A 21,233-nucleotide genomic window follows, 5' to 3' on the forward strand; every position below is an offset into this window, starting at 1 on the left:
CAGGGTTTCCTGCATTGCTGGTGGATTCTTTACCAACTGAGCTATCAGGGAAGTGCTAATACTGTAGTATTTTCCATACCATGGAAAACAGTACGGAGGTTTCTAAAAAAATTAAAAATACAAATATCATTTGCTCCATCAATTTATCTTCTAAGTATTTATTCAAAAGAATTGAGATCAGGATCTCAAAGAGATATTAGCACTCCCATGTTCATTGCAACACCATTCATTAAAGATTGGGAACAACCTATATGTTTACAAATAAATGGATCAAGAAAATGTAGTATATATGCATGGTGAAATACTGTTCAGTATTAAAAAAAGAAGGAAGGAAATTCTATAATATGTAACAACATAGATGAAGACATTATGATAAATAACCTAAACCAGTCACAGAGAGATAAATGCTGCATGACTGCACTTATATGAGATATCTATAATAGTAAAAATCATAGAATCAAAGAGTGGAATGGTGATTTACAGAGAGTAAGGGGGAGAGAGAATGGTGAATTAGTGTGCATAAAGTTTCAGTTAAGCAAAGTGAATAAACTAGAAATCTCAGAATGTTGTGCCTGTAGACAGCAACAATATATTGTATACTTAATTTTTTGGAGCATATATCTTATGTTAAGTGTTCTGCCATATTAAAATTAATTAAATAAGCAAGTTTTGTAGCAATATTGAAGAAAATCTAAATAATGTATTTTTTCTTTCTATTTCCTTCAAAAATCCCTTGCTGAGAGATTCTCAATAAATAATTACTGGATTACTCTTTTGTTCAATCCTCATTCACTACTGAATACTCATGAGTTTAATGACAGTGACTTCATACTTTTATGGAACTTTAAAATTTATAAAGTGGTAATCTGTAAAGCTAAATTATATGCTTTTTTAGAGCAAGAGCTATTTTTTTTCCCTCCATTTCATGCATGGCTTGCATGTTACCAGGCCAATATTAAATATTTGTTGAATGAATGTCTTATTTTTCCTCAACTGATTTCACAACAATTTTATAAAGTAAGGAGGCAGGGACCACTTCTCCCATTTTATAGATAACACAATCAAGAGTTGAAGTAATAGTGACTTGTCCCAAGGTATGAAATTATTAATTGGCACAGCAAGGACTTGAACCCAGACTTCAAGAGCAATGTGCTGTCAACACTACAGGATTATTTCTAATTCAGATTTCAAGCTCAATTTTGTTCTATGTTCTTAATTTAGTTTTGGTTATCATTCCTTACAATAAAAAATCATTTGTGATATATGTGTCCTTTAATTTTCAGCTTTAGCTATAAGCTTTCCTTTCATGAGTCATATTATCCTGTAAATTCACTTGGAAAATATGAAAGTCAATGGATTAAGTTCAGAAAATGAAATAATTTTTTTCTTAATAATACTTCACTTTGGTTGCTCTGTTGTTGCCATATTTAAATAGGGTGGATTAACCTTTCTTATGCTCAAAACATTTTTGCTCTAAACATTAATATTTATAGAGCATTAATATTTATTCTTTGAACATTCCTTCCTTCTGCTTTAGTTTCCAGAATCTTTTGGTACTATTTCACACTGACATTTTAGGGACACTAAGATCACACTTAGTGATTCATTGCTTTCAACCAGGTACTTATTGGATACTCTTTTGTATACATAATGCTGTGAGTATGGAATTCCTTTTAATGTTACAAGTAACACTTACCATCTTCGCTCAGTCGTGTCCGACTCTTTGAGACCCTATGGACTGTAGTCTACCAGGCTCCTCCGTCCATGGGATTTTCCAGGCAATAGTACTGGAGTGGATTGCCATTTCCTTCTCCAGAGGATCTTCCCAACCCAGGGATTGAACCTGGGTCTCCCGCATTGTAGACAGACGCTTTACTGTCTGAGCCACCAGGGAAGTCCTTAATATCTTATACAAATGCACAAAATATTAAATAAGGGAAAATGACAACTGATGAGCTGGCTGTTCTTTTGGAGCAGTGCTACTCAATATTTTTTCATTATAGGAATTAGTAGGCTGCTGGAGCTGTGGAATTATTTGATTCTATTGATCTGACTACAAGAGGAAGCCAGGGCATTGGCAGTGAAGTCCATGGAAGCTTTACTTGCTCTGGATGCATTTTTTCCTGCTGTTTCAGCTGGTTTCGTCTTGTCCTCTTTCTCAAATTACTCCATGAATCTACATAATTTTCATGAACTCATTGAATGGGTAGTTTGTATAGAACATTGGCTTAGATTTATTTAAAAATATGTTGTCAGGAAAAGGAGGAAAATGTATTTGGGAAGAGGGAATGCTGAGTCAAACTAGATATTTTCTCTTCTGCCACACTCATGCTTCTCTTTTCTGCAAAACAGATTTTCAGTTATTTTAATGGGATAGGAGCAATCATGGCCTCTGTTGTTTTATTTTGTGGATTCTTACTATTATAACTTCTGACCAAAGAGGAATTTGATAAGAAAACACTCTGGATGTGTGTTTACAATATGTACTTTTGTGATGAACAATACTTACTTTTTGGTTTTAGAGATGCTGTTTGCATCTTCTTATTCTTGTCTGTTGTGTGAAATTTGGCTAAAGTAGTCAGATTGGATGGAGAAGGCAATGGTACAGTACTCTTGCCTGGAAAATCCCATGGATGGAGGAGCCTGGTGGGCTGCAGTCCATGGGGTCGATAGGAGTTGGACACGACTGAGCGACTTCACTTTCACTTTTCACTTTCATGCATTGGAGAAGGAAATGGCAACCCACTCCAGTGTTCTTGCCTGGAGAATCCCAGGGACGGGGGAGCCTGGTGGACTGCCGTCTATGGGGTCACACAGAGTCGGACACGACTGAAGCGACTTAGCAGCAGCAGCAGTCAGATTGGACAGAATTTGGATTTCTGTCTCAGAACAAGAGGCTATTTTAATGTTCAGTTTTGACAGTTTTATAGCATACCTAAAGTTTAGATTTGTTTTGGATTCAAATTTATTCATTGGGATTTGTTTTTAAGTTTGAATTTAGTTTGCAATCAGTACAGTTCAGTTCAGTTCAGTCGCTCAGTCGTGTCTGACTCTTTGTGACCCCATAAATCGCAGCACGCCAGGCCTCCCTGTCCATCACCATCTCCCAGAGTTCACTCAAACTCACATCCATCGAGTCGGTGATGCCATCCAGCCGTCTCATCCTTGGTCATCCCCTTCTCCTCCTGCCCCCAATCCCTCCCAGCATCAGAGTCTTTTCCAATGAGTCAACTCTTCGCATAAGGTAGCCAAAGTACTGGAGCTTCAGCTTTAGCATCATTCCTTCCAAAGAAATCCCAGGGTTGATCTCCTTCAGGATGGACTGGTTGGATCTCCTTGCAGTCCAAGAGACTCTCAAGAGTCTTCTCCAACACCACAGTTCAAAAGCATCAATTCTTCGGCGCTCAGCCTTCTTCACAGTCCAACTCTCACATCCATACATGACAATGAAATTACAGTGTACTAAACTAATGTAGAATATCTCAAGAGGTCTGTTTGAGTGATCAAGCACAGTGGCCTATTGGAATTAAAATTTTCAAAACAAGATAACCTCAAATCTCTTTAAGTAAAGTCTGAACCTTAGCTTTTGTCTTATTTTTATCTTTTGTACTTCAACTTCACCTGTAAGGCATAATTAATACTTTAGCATGTTTAAGTGTATATGTGAGCAGATGGGAATGGGATATGTTTAATAGAGATCTAACTTCAAGTTACATTATAGATTTCATATGACCTCTCCTTGATAACTATTTGTTGTTGTAAGTGAAAAAAACTGTTTAAATGAACAAATCATCATAGTCTGAGTACTTGGAACTAGTTAGTGTCAGTAAATGGAGGATATAGGTCCTAATAATGAAAGTTCAAGCTAAAATCTCCACATTATGCAAGCTCCCACTGTTAATGAAAACATCTTGTGGGGATGTATCATTACTGGATTTCCCTTTTTTTCTCTGGTAATGGACATATTACCTGGAAGTATTGGTTTTCATGTTTCTTGTTTCGAAGGCTTACAAATGTGTTTACTCTAAAGCTACTGTTTGGAGTTGCATAAAATTCACAAAGAACAATGTGAAGAAGAGATAGTTAAGAAATAAAGCTAGTATCTTAGGAAAGAGAAAATGCAGAGGGTAAGGAATGTTTTAAAACTGAACAGGTTGATTGGTAAAAGCTTATATTAATTCATAGATAAAATTTCTAAATTGTTTAGAATCTCAGATCTGGTATTAGTTTCATTTAAACATAGTGAGAAGAAACCAAGAAATGGGCAAGGTGCAGAAATGATCATACAATATGATAAATAGCTAATATACAGGTCATTAAAAGTATGCTAAAAGAAATTTGTTTACTCTGCTACAAAAGGGGAAAATGAACAGACTTTGGCTATGTTTAAACTGATGGGTAGAGTCAGTTCCCATTTAAAGCTCTGAAAACTCCTTCAAGACCCGACTCAAATTCCTTCATGTCTTCTATATGGTCTGAGTCTCTCCAACAGTATCAGTGGTTTTTTTTCTATTTTACCACATTACGTTTATCTCCTTTTTTGCACTCTTTTTACTACTTTGCCTTGTGTTAAAGTTAATGGTAGAGTAGAAAGAGTGTAAATATTAAAACCTAGTTCTATTTTGAAAGGTATAGACATATTAAATCACTATATTGTATACTAGGAACTGATATAGTATTGTAGGTCAATTATACTTCAAAAGCAAACAAACAAAACCCCCCCCCAAATTTATGTGTATAGGGAGATAAGATTTGTCATTACCAGAGGTGAGGTGTGGTGGGAGGGGGAACTGGACAAAGGTAGTCAAAAGGTACAAACTCCAATTATAAGATAAGTACTAGAAATGTGATGTACAACATGATAAATATGTTTGACGATTATGTTATATATGAAAATTAAGACAGTAAATCTGAAGAGATCTCATCACAAGGAAATAATATTTTTTTATATTTCATTTATTTTATAACTCTATGAGATGATGGATGTTTACTAAACTTACTATGATAGTTATTTTGTGATATATGTATTTCAAATCGTTATGCCATACCCCTTAGCTTATACAGTGCTCTATGTCAGTTATATCTCAGTAAAACTGGGAAAAAGATATCATTTGGCTTAATAAAAGCTTTTGTGATTCTTAAAGAAAGAAAAGCCAGATTAGAAGAAAAGGCCAAGAGAAATTAAAATTAAGAAATTATTGTTTTATGAATTAAAATTATGTATTATTGAAAAATAAAACAGCTTAAACTTTCTGAGTCTCAGTTTACTTACTTTTAGAATGGAGGAGAAATAGGAACTCCTGTGGTTCTTGTGAAGCTTAAATTGAAAAGGATGAAGTAACTGACACTGAGTAGGCGTGCAGTAAATGTCAGTATCTTTCCCGTTTTTGAATTTCATGTCTAATTTCCCTGGTAGTCTGTAAGTTATTTTAGAAATATGTTTTATATTCATAGTGCTTTGTGCATAGTAGGCTCTAAAAGATGGTTTGTTGAATTTAGTTTATTGTCCTGATGTGAAAGTTTAGCATTATTTCCTGTTTCTTTTTCCTCTGTCACCCTGGATTGAGATAAATATGTTATTTTCATGAAATTAAGGATTTAATTCAGTAGAATGCCATTATATTGTGACTGATTCCACAGAGGTTGAAATAGTAAGGGTCAAATCATTTCCCTGGAAACTTAATTAAATTCTATAAAATTTTATTAGCCTGTCTCATAGCATTATAGTCACAGTGGAATTCTGGTGTGTTTAAGATGGTGAAGTCTCTATTTAGAGATCTTTATCTAATGGCACACATTGAGAATATGGGAAATAAATGATATAAAGAGAGTAAATGCAAATGTCTTCCAAATGGTATTACTTTGACATTTTCAATCGCTAATCTTCTAAAGTATGTTCTAATTTACTAAAATAAACCAAGAATTCAATTTCTTGTGAGATCTTTTTGCTTAATTAATTATTAGTAGCAGAACACTATTCTGTGATACACTGCAATTTGTCTCCTTTGTGTTTATGTAGTCTCTGACTTAAAAATGAATGAAAGCATTCTGATTCAGCAGAATCAATTTAATAACATGTCTGTTATAGAGCAGAAATGAATAAGTGTTTGCTGAACATGCTACATATGGTTCGATCATCAAAACATTCATTTTTATTTCTTCTCAAAATATAAGATCTGAGAGATCTTCCTGGCTGAAGTTTGTTGGGTACCTATTCCGCATAAATGTTTATATAGAGACAAGTGGGTACTTTTACATAAATTTGTTTCCATGATTGGGATGTGAGAGATTTTTTTAATATTAATACTTTCTCATTAATATTGGAATTTATACATTCATTGTGATTTTTTCTTTAAGGGTAGCATTGTATCCTAAACCATGAAAAGTTAAAAAAAAATTTAAATTCTGTATGTTCTTTTGTTACAATGAGGACTAAACAAGTTTCTTGTTCATGCAGTAATGTTGCTAGTACTTAGCATATAGTTTCTAGTTCTTTATAATTTTGTCTCATTATTTAACTTAAGGGCATTTGTTATCTCTGTATTATGAATGGGAGAAACTGAGGCTCACTATTGACCATTTGTCTGTGTTAGCTGATTAGGAATTTGAGAAAAATCTGCTGCTATCCTAATGATTTACTTTGTTTTTGATTTCAGTTTCAAAGGACGTTTGAATCTCTTAAAAATGTTTCCAACAAATCTGACCTCAAGAAAACCTACCAGAAGCTTGGGAAGGAGCTTGAAAATCTGGACTATTTAGCCTTCAAACGTCAGCAGGTAGGAGTCAGAGCTCTCCTTGGTGGAGGATATGAACACTTTAAGTCTTCTCACCCTTCTGCCTGTCAGAGGTTTAGGTGGGTCTGGGGAGACTTATATTCTAATGTTTGAGGCAGAAATAAGCTGTGCTGTGTGGTGCTGACCTGCTGTGTTCATACTTTTCTTTTTTTTTTCTTTTTGCAGCATTCAGCATCGTCCTTGCTTTTAGATGTGCACTTTGGGGGTTTCCATGTGTGTCCTTATACCTTTCTTAAAGAAAACTCCTGTTGGTTTGTGAGGGTTCAGCTATCCTTTGACAAAGGATGCTTTAGTGACATAAAGGGAACATCTATGTGGCTTGAATAGAGGGCTTTTATATTTGACAGGGGGATACGTGAGGAGAAAAACTACCTCAAGATTGAGAAAGGATGTGAATGTACATGCAGAATTAAAGGAGGGAATCATAAATATGCCAATTTTTTTTTTTTTTTGCTTAGTTTAGCTTTCGTTTTCTTGTTTGATCTCTGAAGCTGAGTAAGTTTGCCAAATGTGTAAGGTTGAAGGAAAACATGCTTTACAAATGCAAGTGTTTTAGCCTCTTTGTATAGACCACTAGACAAATCAGAGCCCAAATAGAATTTTATAGCGTTGCTTTTAGAATTGGTATTTTGTAGTATTAATAATCATTAAATTCTCTGTAGTTTGTAAGATATTGCCATAGTAGGTAGCTACTTTTCCCAAACTGGATCTCACCCAGGTTTTCACAGCCACTAGATGTCAGGATTGTCAAGCTTTTACTTGGGCTGAATGTTTATTCCAATCAGAACAACCAGTTAAATGTTTAAATTATGTTGCATGAATTTTGGAAATGTGCTCAGTGATAGATAGCATCTAGAAAAATGAATAAGTGGCTGACTTGCATGGCCAGGCATTGAATCCATTGCTTACGAGACTTGCCTGTTATTCTGGCAGATGGTGTGGCTTTCTTGATATTGCCTAATTTACAAATTTTGCATCTTTTGAAAGGGGGATTTCGAAGTAATATGTCCTATATAAACTTTTCGAAGTCAACATGGTATGGTCTAGAAATAGTGACTTGAAAAGAGAATTGTGTTCTAGGGTTTGCTTTATCACAGACATTACATAGATATTTAACCTTCTCATGGTCTTATTTTCCTTGCTTTGAAGAGTGTTTTGGGGCAAATGCAGTATCTCTGCACATACCTTAATTCATATGAAAAAGGATACCATATCCATTTATTTATTCTTGTATTAGTGATGGCCTATGTATTAACACACGTAAAAGAAGCAGTCACAGTTACTGAGAACTACTCCAGTAAGCTCCCAAATGATACTGCTTAAAATTCATACTGTGAATCACTGCTCCAGCCTATGTAGTTCAGTACAATCTTGTTTCCAAGATCCATATTTTACTATTGGGGGGTATTGGAGTTGGCCGGCAGTAGTCACTGTCCTCTTCTCTTATCCTTTCTCATTAGCACATTTTCAGTGATTAGATTCCTACATTAGCTAATTGTGAATCTGGAAAATTGTGAATACTTCAAGAGCAGAAAGGCAGAATTCTGGGAGAATGGCATTGAAAACAGACAGGTAGAGTGCATGTGTATGTGAGGAAAAGATGGACACTTAGGTGTTTGTATATGTATACATATGTGTATGCATATGTAAATCATATATGCTGTTTATTAGATGACAACTGTATGCCACATAGTGTGATTAGAACATTTATGGATCAGATCATTAAATGCTTATAATGATGTAATGAGATTGGCTTCACCATTTTACAGTTGAGAAAATTGTTTAGAGAGTTAAGTAACTTGCTTAAGGTCACTGGAGAAGTAAAGCTGATCTTCCAGTAGAAATCAGTCTGACTCCAAACCTGGGCTGTCCCCAATATTCCTGCAGAGAGACAAACTGGAGGGATAATAAAGTGAGGCATTGTAGGTATGTGGTATGAAGGCAGTTTCAGGAGAGGCCAGATCTGGGACTTAAAGAGACATTTGAAAAGGGACTTCTGATGAGAGGCAGAAAACAGGGGCAGTTCTTTCCTCCTCTCTCTCATACAAATTGTTCAATATATAAAAAAACCCAAAAGGACTTTTGAAAGAATATCTTCAGACAGCTAAGAAAATATGTAAAACTCTATTTTTTAATGTTTATTATTTTATTTGGCTGCATTGGGTCTTAGTTGTGGCACGTGGGATCTTCATTGCATCATGCGAAACTTTCATTGTGGCCCACAGTCTCTCTAGTTTGGTGTGAGAGCTCAGTTTCTCTGCGGCATGAGATCTTATTAATAGCTCCCTGACCAGGGATTGAACCCACATCACCTGCATTGCAGGGTGGATTATTAACTACTGGACAATGAGAGAAGTCCCTAAAAGTTTATTTTTGTAGTCTTGGAGTGTTATATCTAGTAATTCTAGTCCAGGAAAATTTATTCGCATAAGGCAGTTTTTTAAACTTGAAATGTCAGATTCTTACAAAATGAACTTACCTGCATGCATAGCATATTGTCAACCCTTTGTTTTACTTGGTTCTGTCTTTCCCTGTATCTAGTGATCTTTTTTTTTTTTTTTTCTGTCTGGAGAAGATGGAAGGGGAATTGGAGTGAAGTGGTCAGAAAAAGGATGGTAGAGTAGAAAGTCAGGGATCAAAGAGTAATAAAAAAAGAGGGAAAGGGGGTTTTAGGAATAAGATGAGAGGGACAAAATGTTGGAAATGAAACTATACTTGGTTTTATATTATAAGCATTTAGTAGGTTAAAGCATTGGTTTCTGAATAATTTTTTAAAAAAAGTCTCAAAATAGAAAAAGGGAAAATAAGAGAGGATTGCAAGAAGACATACTGAACAAGGGAGGTGGCAGGGAAAAGACAAGCTTTATTTCCCATTAGCTTCCAAATGTATCAAAGCTTCCTAGAAATTTGTAATATTAACCCAGTTCTTCTGTACCAAAGCCACAGAGGTATTGTGTTTACTGGATGGGCAGGGTTTAAACAGTCAGAATATTAGCCTTTTTCTGACTTGGTGGGATTTGCTTTCATGTCCCATCCTTGCTTACTCGCTTAGTCATGTCTGACACTTTGAGACCCTATGGTCTGTAGCCCACCAGACTCTTCTGCCCGTGGGATTTTCCAGGCAATCATACAAGAGTGGGTTGTCATGCCCTCCTCCGGGGGATCTTCCTGACCCAGGGATCGACACATGTCTCTGTCTCCTGCATTGGCAGGCCGATTCTTTACCACTAGGGCCACCAGGGAAGCCCTAGCCTACACCCCTACTCCCTGTAACGTCCCGCAAACCTATAAACACACACTATACGTTTCTCCTACTGGAAAAGATTCAGGTCTCTATAAAACTGTCGTTCAGCAAGAAAGCTTCTGCCTTATAAGGCAGGATGCTTTGTACCAGAGAATTAGTCATGCTTTGTTCCCTGGTCCAACCATATTTATAATTTCTTTTTGTGACAGAACGTAAGCTCCATAAGGGCAGGACCTTGTCTGTCACCTTCAATGCTGTATCTTCTGCAGTGCTCACAACAGTATCTGACCCGTGACAAATAATCAATAAATACCTGTTGGTACTTTTATCACTGTGAAGAGGGAAGTATGCCAAAAGTTTTGGCCTCAGATTATAGGCAACTAAAATTGCTATGTTTTACTGCACTTTTAAAATACAGAAGGATATTAACCCTTAGGCTTCCTGGATGCCAAACGCTGACATATTGCTTCTTGCCATGTGTCTTATTTAGGTTTTCTCCTAATATATTCCATTTCCCATCTATTTCTTTAAACGAACACAAAACATCAAGGCTACCTTATCTATGTATTAAGAATTCCCAATGAACTATAATTATTTTCTTGTATTCTTTCATTAGATTTTATTTTATGTCCCTTTCTATGACGTTTTAAAGATCATTTTGAGAGGTTTCTTTCCCTGAGCCAGATATGACCCAGGAATACTTCGCTCTTTCACCATCTTTTCTTTTACGTGGATTGGGGGCGATGGGTATAGTCCGTTGTCTCCTCGGTGTAGATTCGCTTTGCCCTCCCTCTCCTTTTGTTTGCTTTCCTTTCCTTTCCCTCTCGCTCTCCTCTCCTGGTGGTTTTTCCAGGATGAATCTGTCTGAAGTAAATGGATGCCAAAGTCTTATTAACCGAAGAATCTGGAGACTGAGTTTTTACTATATCTGGAGATGCCATCTTCGAGTTTATCTTCTTAGACTGCTTGGTTTTTATCCTCCTGGTTGATGATATATAAAAGTGGTACTAGCAAGATTGAACTATTATGTAGAACCCCGGTTGATGTATTAATTTGAGAGCTTATAAATAAAGAAATTTTCTTGGGCGTTTGCTTTTTGGAATAAAATGAAGTTTGATATTCCGATGGTAATTTAGTTGCTGAGTTGTGTCTAACTCTTGCGACCCTGTGAACTGTAGCCAGCCAGGCTCCTCTGTCCATGAGATTTCACAAGCAAGAATACTGGAGTGGGTTGCCATTTCCTTTTCTAGGGGATCTTCAAAACCCAGGGATAAAACCTGGGTCTCTTGCGCTAAAGGTGGTCTCCTGCATTGCAGGCAGATTCTTTACCAACTGAGTCAGCAAGGAAGTCCTATTAATACTTATAATATTAAAAATAACATTATAAGACACATCCTGTTTCCAGAGGCTTCTGAGGTCCTTTGGTATAAAGTTGACATTATTAAGTTGAACTTTTTGTAGACTAAAGTGCATTTACACACTGATCAGAAAATATATAACATTAAAATGTACTTCAGATACATATTCATGTTGGAACACATCAGGATCTCTGAATTCCCTCTTGTCTCCCTGATCATGGCATGCTATTCTTGCCTTCTGAACTTTTCACAGCATTCATAAACTTGATGTTTATAATATCTAGCCCTTTTATATTTATTTAATTAATGACTAATCTTCCTTTAAAGCCAAACTGGAATGTCTTCCTTATGACACTTTATCCTATGGCTTTCAGTCAGTATGTAAACTTCCTTCTTGTCATTCTTAGCTTTTATCAGTGTCATGCAATTTAACATCTGAATGATTCGACATTCATTGAAGATCCTTGTAGTACAAGTTAAAGTGTGGGCCTGTGGTCAACCAAATCTTGTTAGATTATTTATACTGTTTTAGGCACTGTAGTTTCTTCTTTTAAAAGGTTAGGAAAGTAATACCTAACATATAACCTGTTTTGATAAGCAATATATAAAGTGTAAAGTACATCAGTTCAGTTCAGTTTAGTCGCTCAGTCTTGTCCGACTCTTTGCGACCCCATGAATCACAGCACGCCAAGCCTCCCTGTCCATCACCAACTCCCGGAGTTGACTCACACTCACGTCCATCGAGTCAGTGATGACATCCAGCCATCTCATCCTCTGTCCTCCCCTTCTCCTCATGCCCCCAACCCCTCCCAGCATCAGAGTCTTTTCCAATGAGTCAACTCTTCTCATTAGGTGGCCAAAGTACTGGAGTTTCAGCTTCAGCATCATTCCTTCCAAAGAACACCCAGGACTGATCTCCTTCAGAGTGGACTGGTTGGATCTCCTTGCAGTCCAAGGGACTCTCAAGAGTCTTCTCCAACACCACAGTTCAAAGGCATCAATTCTTCGGCCCTCAGCTTTCTTCACAGTCCAACTCTCACATCCATAAATGACCACTGGAAAAACCATAGCCTTGACTAGACAGACCTTTGTTGGCAAAGTAATGTCTCTGCTTTTCAATATGCTATCTAGATAGGTCGTAACTTTTCTTCCAAGCAGTAAGTGTCTTTTAATTTCATGGCTGCAATCACCATCTGCAGTGATTTTGGAGCCCCCAAAATAAAGTCTGACACTGTTTCCACTGTTTCCCCATCTATTCCCCATGAAGTGATGGGGCCAGTAGCCATAATCTTCATTTTCTGAATGTTGAGCTTTAAGCCAACTTTTTCACTCTCCTCTTTCACTTTCATCAAGAGGCTTTTTAGTTTCTCTTCACTTTCTGCCATAAGGGTGGTGTCATCTGCATATCTGAGGTTATTGATATTTCTCCCGGCAATCTTGATTCTAGCCTGTGCTTCTTCCAGCCCAGCGTTTCTCATGATGTGCTCTGCATAGGAGTTAAATAAGCAGGGTGACAATATACAGCCTTGATGTACTCCTTTTCCTATTTGGAACCAGTCTGTTGTTCCATGTCCAGTTCTAACTGTTGCTTCCTGACCTGCATACAGATTTCTCAAGAGGCAGGTAAGATGGTCTGGTATTCCCATCTCTCTCAGAATTTTCCACAGTTTATTGTGATCCACACAGGCAAAGGCTATGGCATAGTCAATAAAGCAGAAATAGATGTTTTTCTGGAACTCTCTTGCTTTTTCCATGATCCAGCAGATGTTGGCAATTTGATCTCTGATTCCTCTGCCTTTTCTTAAACCAGCTTGAACATCAGGAAGTTCACGGTTCACATATTGCTGAGGCCTGGCTTGGAGAATTTTGAGCATTACTTTACTAGTGTGTGAGATGAGTGCAATTGTGTGGTAGTTTGAGCATTGTTTGGCATTGCCTTTCTTTGGGATTGGAATGAAAACTGACCTTTTCCAGTCCTGTGGCCACTGCTGAGTTTTCCAAATTTGCTGGCATATTAGTGCAGCACTTTCACAGTGTCATCTTTCAGGATTTGAAATAGCTCAACTGGAATTCCATCACCTCCACTAGCTTTGTTTGTAGTGATGTTTTCTAAGGCCCACTTGACTTCACACTCCAGGATGTCTGGCTCTAGGTAAGTGATCACACCCTCATGATTATCTTGGTCGTGAAGATTTTTTTGCACAGTTCTTCTGTGTATTCTTGCCACTTCTTTTAATATCTTCTGCTTCGGGCAGGTCGATACCATTTCTGTCCTTTATCGAGCCCATCTTTGCAAGAAATGTTCCCTTGGTATCTCTAATTTTCTTGAAGAGATCTCTAGTCTTTTCCATTCTGTTGTTTTCCTCTATTTCTTTGCATTGATGGCTGAGGAAGGCTTTATTATCTCTTCTTGCTATTCTTTGGAACTCTGCATTCAGATGCTTATATCTTTCCTTTTCTCCCTTGCTTTTCGCTTCTCTTCTTTTCACAGCTATTTGTAAGGCCTCCTCAGACAGCCATTTTGCTCTTTTGCATTTCTTTTACTTGGAGATCGTCTTGATCCCTATCTCCTATACAATGTCACGAACCTGTACAATGTCACAAATCTGACACAATGTGGTCTGCTGGAGAAGGGAATGGCAAACCACTTCAGTATTCTTGCCTTGAGAACCCCATGAATAGTATGAAAAGGCAAAATAATAGGATACTGATAGAGGAACTCCTCAGGTCAGTAGGTGCCTAATATGCTACTAGAGATCAGTGGAGAAATAACTCCAGAAAGAATGAAGGGATGGAGCCAAAGCAAAACCAAACCCAAGCTGTGGATGTGACTGGTGATAGAAGCAAGGTCTGATGCTGTAAAGAGCAATATTGCATAGGAACCAGGAATGTCAGGTCCATGAATCAAGGCAAATTGGAAGTGGTCAAACAAGAGATGGCAAGAGTGAACATCAACATTCTAGGAATCAGCGAACTAAAATGGACTGGAATGGGTGAATTTAACTCAGATGACCATTATATCTACTACTGTGGGCAGGAATCCCTCAGAAGAAATGGAGTAGCAATCATGGTCAACAAAAGAGTCTGAAATGCAGTACTTGGATGCAATCTCAAAAATGACAGAATGATCTCTGTTCGTTTCCAAGGCAAATCATTCAATATCACAGTAATCCAAGTCTATGCCCCAACCAGTAACATTGAAGAAGCTGAAGTTGAACGGTTCTATGAAGACCTACAAGACCTTTTAGAACTAACACCCAGAAAAGATGTCCTTTTCATTACAGGGGACTGGATGCAAAAGTAGGAAGTCAAGAAACACCTGGAGTAACAGGCAAATCTGGCCTTGGAATACGGAATGAAGCAGGGCAAAGACTAATAGAGTTTTGCCAAGAAAATGCAATGGTCATAGCAAACACCCTCTTCCAACAACACAAGAGAAGTCTCTACACATGGACATCACCAGATGGTCAACACCGAAATCAGATTGATTATATTCTTTGCAGCCAAAGATGGAAAGGATCTATACAGTCAACAAAAACAAGACCAGGAGCTGACTGTGGCTCAGATCGTGATCTCCTTATTGCCAAATTCAGACTTAAATTGAAGAAAGTAGGGAAAACCCCTAGACCATTCAGGTATGACCTAAATCAAATCCCTTATGATTATTCAGTGGAAGTGAGAAATAGATTTAAGGGCCTAGATCTGATAGATAGAGTGCCTGATGAACTATGGACGGAGGTTTGTGACATTGTAAAGTACATATATGCTTTAAATCCTTTAAAATACATAAGGAAATCAATATTTTAGGGACTTAGCATTGTGCCTGGCATGTGGTTAGTTTAAGTTGTAGCTATTATGGTGTTGTTTTTGTATAATTCTCATCAGTCTTCATCCTAGATGGTTGGTAAGTTCCATAAGGATATGCTCTCTTTCATATACTTTTGTACTTCACATAGGGTTCAGCACTGTTATGAACATATGGGATATAATGGTTTTGGACATATGTAGCAGTGGTTAGTGATCGCTGTCATAAAAAATGATACCTTTTGAAAAGTGAATTGAAGTATTTGGTTCTAATGTGTGTGTGTATGTGTGTGTGTGTATGTGTGTGTGTTGTTTTAAATATGTATATTTTATTGAAGTATAGTTGACTTACAATGTTTCAGGTGCACAGCAAGGTGATTAAGTTATATAAACACACATATATTATTTTTGAAAAATTTTTCCATCATAAGTTATTGCACGATATTTACTATAGTTCCCTATTCTATATAGTAAACCTTTGTTGCTTGTTGCATATCTATTTTTTATTTAGAAATCGAGCATTCTATTCATACTAAGTCAAACAAACAGAATAAAAATGTCATAATTTTTTTATTTAGGCAAAAATTCATAGGTTTTTCTATAATATATATTTATGTAAATATGTATAAATAACTTTCCTACTACACTTGATAAAGTCTTGAGAAAGAACATAAAAACAAACAAGAGAAGAGATGGATAAATTGGAGAACATAAACTAAATGAAGGGACTTCCCTTGTGGCTCAGAGGGTAAAGTGTCTGCCTACAATGCAGGAGACCCAGGTTCATTCCCTGGGTGGGGAAGATCCCCTGGAGAAGGAAATGGCAACCCACTCCAGTACTCTTGCCTGGAAAATCCCATGAACGGAGGAGCCTGGTAGGCTACAGTCCACAGGGTCACAAAGAGTCAGACATGACTGAGCCACTTTACTTCAAACTAAATGAAATGGGAGCACTGAATATGAAATAGAAAATGTGAAATAAACTAGATAAAAGTAGAAGATCCTCACATAGTCCAGTTGTTTTTAAACATGACTGCTCATTAGAAACATATCTGGAACTCTGGAGAAAAAAAACAATACTTGAGCATTTGTATTTTTCAAAAATTATCAAGATACTTCTGATATGTTTCTAGATTTTAAAAACTGATTACAGGTTTTTATGGTTGATACTAGTTTTGGTGGCATAGAGTTCTATATTTCTGTTGACCAGTCATGATACAGTGGTATTAAGTGAATAATAGTTATGTAATCACAATAGTAAAAGATGTTTATCAGTTTTCACAATCAATAGCCAGACAAAAAATAAAAGATAATTACAATTGCAAGTCATAATGGGAACATCATTAACTTAACAATATAAAATAATTACATACAATTTGAGGTCAGGCAGAGTGATGTGGTGAGTGGAAGTGCATACGTGCACATGTTTGCATCCACCCAGCCATTCTATATCTTTTGGTTGGTACATTTAATCCATTTTCATTTAAGGTGATTATTGATATGTATGATCCAGTTACCATTTTCTCAATTGTTTAGGGGTTATTTTCTGTAGGTCTTTCTTTCTCTTGTGTTTCCTGCCTAGAGAAGTTCCTTCAGCATTTGTTGTAAAGCTGGCTTGGTGGTGCTGAATTCTCTTAACTTTTGCTTGTCTGGAAAGCTTTTGATTTCTCTGTCAAATCAAAGGAGAGTCTTGCTGGGTAGAGTTCGTGGTTGTAGGTTCTTACCTTTCATTGCTTTAAATATGTCATGCCATTCCCTTCTGGTTTGTAGAGTTTCTGTTGAAAAATCTGATAGCCTGATGGGAGTTCCTTTGTATGTTACTTGTCATTTTTTCCCTTGTTGCTTTTAATGTCTCTGTCTTTCATTTTTGTCAGTTTGATTACTATGTGTCTCAGTGTGTTCCCCTTTGGTTTTATCCTGCCTCGGACTCTCTGTGCTTCCTGGACTTGGCTGACAATTTCTTTTCTCGTGTTTGGGAAATTTTCAGCAATTATGTCTTCAAATATTTTCTCGAGTCCTTTCTTTCTCTGTCTTTTCTCCTTCTGGGACCCCTATAATGCCAATGTTGGTGCATGTAATGTTGTTCCAGAGGTCTCTCAGTCTTCCTTTCTTTTCATTCTTTTTTCTGTATTCTGTTTTGCGGCAGTGATTTCCACCATTCTGTCCTCCAGGTCATTTATCTGTATTGCCTCAGTTATTCTGCAATTGATTCCTTCCAGTGTATTATTCACCTCTGTTTGTTCTTTAGTTTTCCTGGGTCTTTGGTGAACATTTCTTGTATCTTCTCAACCTTTGCCTCCATTCTTTTTCTGAGATCCTGGATCATCTTCACTATCATTATTATGAATTCTTTTTCTGGAAGGTTGCCTATCTCAATTTCATTTAGTTGTTTTTTTTGGATTTTATCTTGTCCCTTCATCTGGGACATAACTTTCTGCTTTTTCATCATGATTAACTTTCTGTAATATGGTTTCTGTTTTAGCTGCTGTGAGACTGGGCTTCTTCTGTCTGCCCTCTATTGGATGAGGCTAAGAGGCTTGTGTAAGCTTCCTGATGGGAGGGACTGGCAATGGGAAAAACTGGGTCTTGCTCTGGTGGGCAGGGCCTTGTTCAGTAAAGCTTTAATCCAATTATCTGGTGATGGGTAAAGTTGCACTCCCTCTCTGGTAGTTGTTTGGCCTAAAGTGGTAACCCAGCCCTGGGGTCTACAGGCTCTGTGGTATGGTAAATAGTGAGCTCCAATAGGGTTTACACCAAGGGGGACCTTCCAGTGTCCCCATCCCTGTGGTGAACCCCTGCTGACCCATGCCTCCACAGGAGGCCCTCCAACACTAGCAAATAGTTTTGGTTCAGTCTCCTGTGGGGTCACTGCTTCTCTCCTCTGGGTCTTGGTGCACCCAAAGTTTTTTGTGTGTGCCATCCAAGCCTGGAGTCTCTGTCTCCCCCAGTCCTCTCGAAGGCCTGTAATCACATCCTGCTGGCCCTCAAGGCCAGATTCCCTGGGGATTCCCAGTCGCTTTGTCAGATCCCCAGGCTGGGAAGCCCGATGTGGGGTTCAGAACCTTCATAATAGTGTTGGAACTTCTTTGGTATCATTGTTCTCCAGTCTGTGGGTCACTCACCCAGTGGCTATGGGATTTTATTTTGTCATGAATGTGCCCCTTCTGCTGTCTTGCTGTGGCTTCTTCTTTTGCCTTAGGACATGGAGTATCTTTTTCTGGTGGGTTCCAGAGTCCTCCTGTCGATGGTTGTTCAACAGCTGGCTACAATTTTGGTGTTCTTGCAGGAGGGTATGAGTGCACGTCCTTCTACTCCACTATCTTGAACTGGAAACCCTAATGTGTTCTTGAGGTAATGTCTTTTGTTGGGTAGTAAAATTAAGGTACTGAGTATTGTGTCGTGATTATCTGTGACAGAAGTAGTGTATTAGACCTAATGTTCTGACTAAGCTCAAACTCATGTAATAATTACAACACATGTACCTAAACTTCCCTTGTGGTTCCAAGTAGTATCATTCAGTAAAATACTGCTCTCTCTTTAGTGATGATGTTCAGGAGTGAACACTGCCTTTTTCTTTTACTGAGCTGAGTGAGTTAATTCCTTTAGATAACTCCAAAACCTGAAGCGTGAGAGAAATAAATCAGATGAATTTTATGTAGTAAAAATGACTGCAAGTTAATACCTTGCATTAAGAAATAAAATCCTAGATAGATAATGACTGACCACATAGAAAAGAATCCTAGGCTTACCCTGGAACTCAAGAATTCTGGGGGACACAAGACAGCAATGTAGGGTTCTTGTGAAATCAATGCTTAGCAAAACAAAACAGATAGTTTTTAGGCTGGTTGTTTTTGTGCTATAGCACATAGAGTAGAAGAAGTTGATAAATTTTAAGTATTAGTCTTTAGCCATATAAAGGCTTATAGAAATAAAAATATTATGGATCATCTTGGATAAGGGGATATTCAATGATATTGCACTGGGAGTTGTCTATCTGTAAGGACAGTGTAAGGGAAAACTAACTTCCCATTTTTGTTAACATTAAAATGGAAGCTGTAAATATATTTTACTTAAGAACTTTAAAAATAAAGTACACATGCACCTGGGATTACTTAGATGCAGGCTAAGAAAGAGTGTAATGGGAGCTGAATGAGTGGTATGAGGAGGTGCTAACCTTCTAGGAAGAGAGTTCTGTAAGCAATAGATTCACTTCATTGGCCTTTGTTGGATGAAATATGTTAATAGATCAATTGGGAGAAGATCCTTCTCTTACTTATTCTGTAATTAATCCAAATCTCTTGAAAGAGTTCTGATTGAATTATTCCTTTTAAGAGTAAGTGAACCAAAAACTGCTGCATTAAAAATATTTATGTCTATCTTAGACTGTATTCTGTTTCTTATTTGCCAAATCAAGTGAAATGGTTATTTATGCCACTTATAAAACTGTTTCTGAAGGTTCCAAAGCATTTCAGACATCATTTAAAAACTGAACAGATATTGAAAATGTTGGATTATAGTACAGTGTGCTACAAAAAAGTCCAAACAGTCCAAATATGCTTTACTCTGTCCTCTGCATATGCAATTCTGTTTTTACTCAATTGCACACAGCTGTTTGTCTCACAGAGAAAAAAAAGATGGCATTAAATTTATTCTTCAGTTTTCTGATTCAGAGAGAAGTTTGGGTGCATCATTCAAGGTCGTCTTGAATCAGTAGCAGAATCAAAATTAATATTCACATTTCCTAACTTCTAGCTTATTGCAATAGCCATTCAACTATTTTTACTCCTTCATAAACTGCAGATCTTTATAAGGTGATTTCATTTTCTATAGCTATAGTATGAATTTAAAACACCTTATGGATTTTTATAGAAGAACCTCATCCTTTATTTAAAAACCAATGATCAAAATGATGCATATTATATACTCGTTCTCCTTCTAAACTGTGATTTCCACGTTGTATACAGTTAATAGTTATGACAAATAAGTTTATTCTATTAAACTAGTAAAGTAAAACATTAGAGAGAAATCTTTTCAGTTTTAAGGTTTGCTATTCTGTTTCCATCTGTTTTCTCCAGAGTTTAGTTTATTGGTGGCAATTAGGTAGAGAGCTGTTGAATAAAAAATGCACTGATTTTCATGCACCAGAAAAGATTTATTAATTTTTTTTACAAGGTTGTTTGCTATATGACAGTTTACCTTATGGGAAGCTTATAGCTACTTTATAGTGAGGAATGCTTATTGAAATAGTTACTTCTTTGTTATGGGTTGTTTTCAAAATTTACAATGCTGATAGGAATTTTAGAGGTGGTAAAAAAAAACTTTAGTAACTGCATTAAAGTGGCACTTAGTTGTTCATGTCTTATATTGATATACCTAAGTCTATAAGATTGTCAATAAAAGTTGGTATTGATGAGAAACTAAAATTCTAAAAGAGTTAATTCTGAAAATGGTATCTTCTCTAGTTTGTTTTGTAGTTTGAAAGTGACCTTTGTGAAATAAGTCACTATTGAGATAGTCACAAATGAGATAACTTTTCACTGGTAGGATTGTGACCTCTGGAGGCTTAAGATGAAAACCAAAGAGGATATAGAAGAATCAGTCAGTGAACTTCAAACTAAAGAGTTTCTGTGTGTTATTAGCTCAGTTGTATCCCACTCTTTGTGACCCCATAAACTGTAGCCCCACCAGACTTCTCTGTCCATGGAATTCTCCAGGCAAGAATGCTGGAGTAGGCAGCCATTCTTTTCTCCAGGGCATCTTCAAGGATTGAACCTGGGTATCCTGCATTGAAGGCAGATTCTTTACTGTCTGACCCACCAGGGAAGAATTCATCTAACTCGACTGTTATATTTCAGATGTGAAAAAAATGAGGCACAAGGGGATTAGATGTCTTGTACAAAGTTATACCCTTTGTTAATACAGAGCTGGGACAATAGCAGGAAGGGATATTTTCTTTGGTTCTGTTCTGAGGAACTGGGGTCCCGTCCATAGGATCACAAAGAGTCGGACAGGATTAAGCAGCTACACTTTCTT

At 37.1% G+C, this 21,233-nt stretch overlaps 1 protein-coding gene across 1 annotated transcript in view; it reads left to right on the forward strand.

Annotated features, from left to right (window-relative positions):
• CTNNA3 (catenin alpha 3) overlaps positions 1-21,233 on the forward strand; it is a 1,791,870-nt gene that overhangs the window by 110,155 nt on the left and 1,660,482 nt on the right. The window contains exon 4 of the mRNA XM_068981838.1: positions 6,657-6,776. Within this exon, the coding sequence (XP_068837939.1) occupies positions 6,657-6,776 (120 nt within the window). The remainder of the gene's footprint in view (positions 1-6,656; positions 6,777-21,233) is intronic.

This window comes from Capricornis sumatraensis, chromosome 10 (assembly GCF_032405125.1).
Source record: "Capricornis sumatraensis isolate serow.1 chromosome 10, serow.2, whole genome shotgun sequence".
NCBI lineage: Eukaryota > Metazoa > Chordata > Mammalia > Artiodactyla > Bovidae > Capricornis > Capricornis sumatraensis.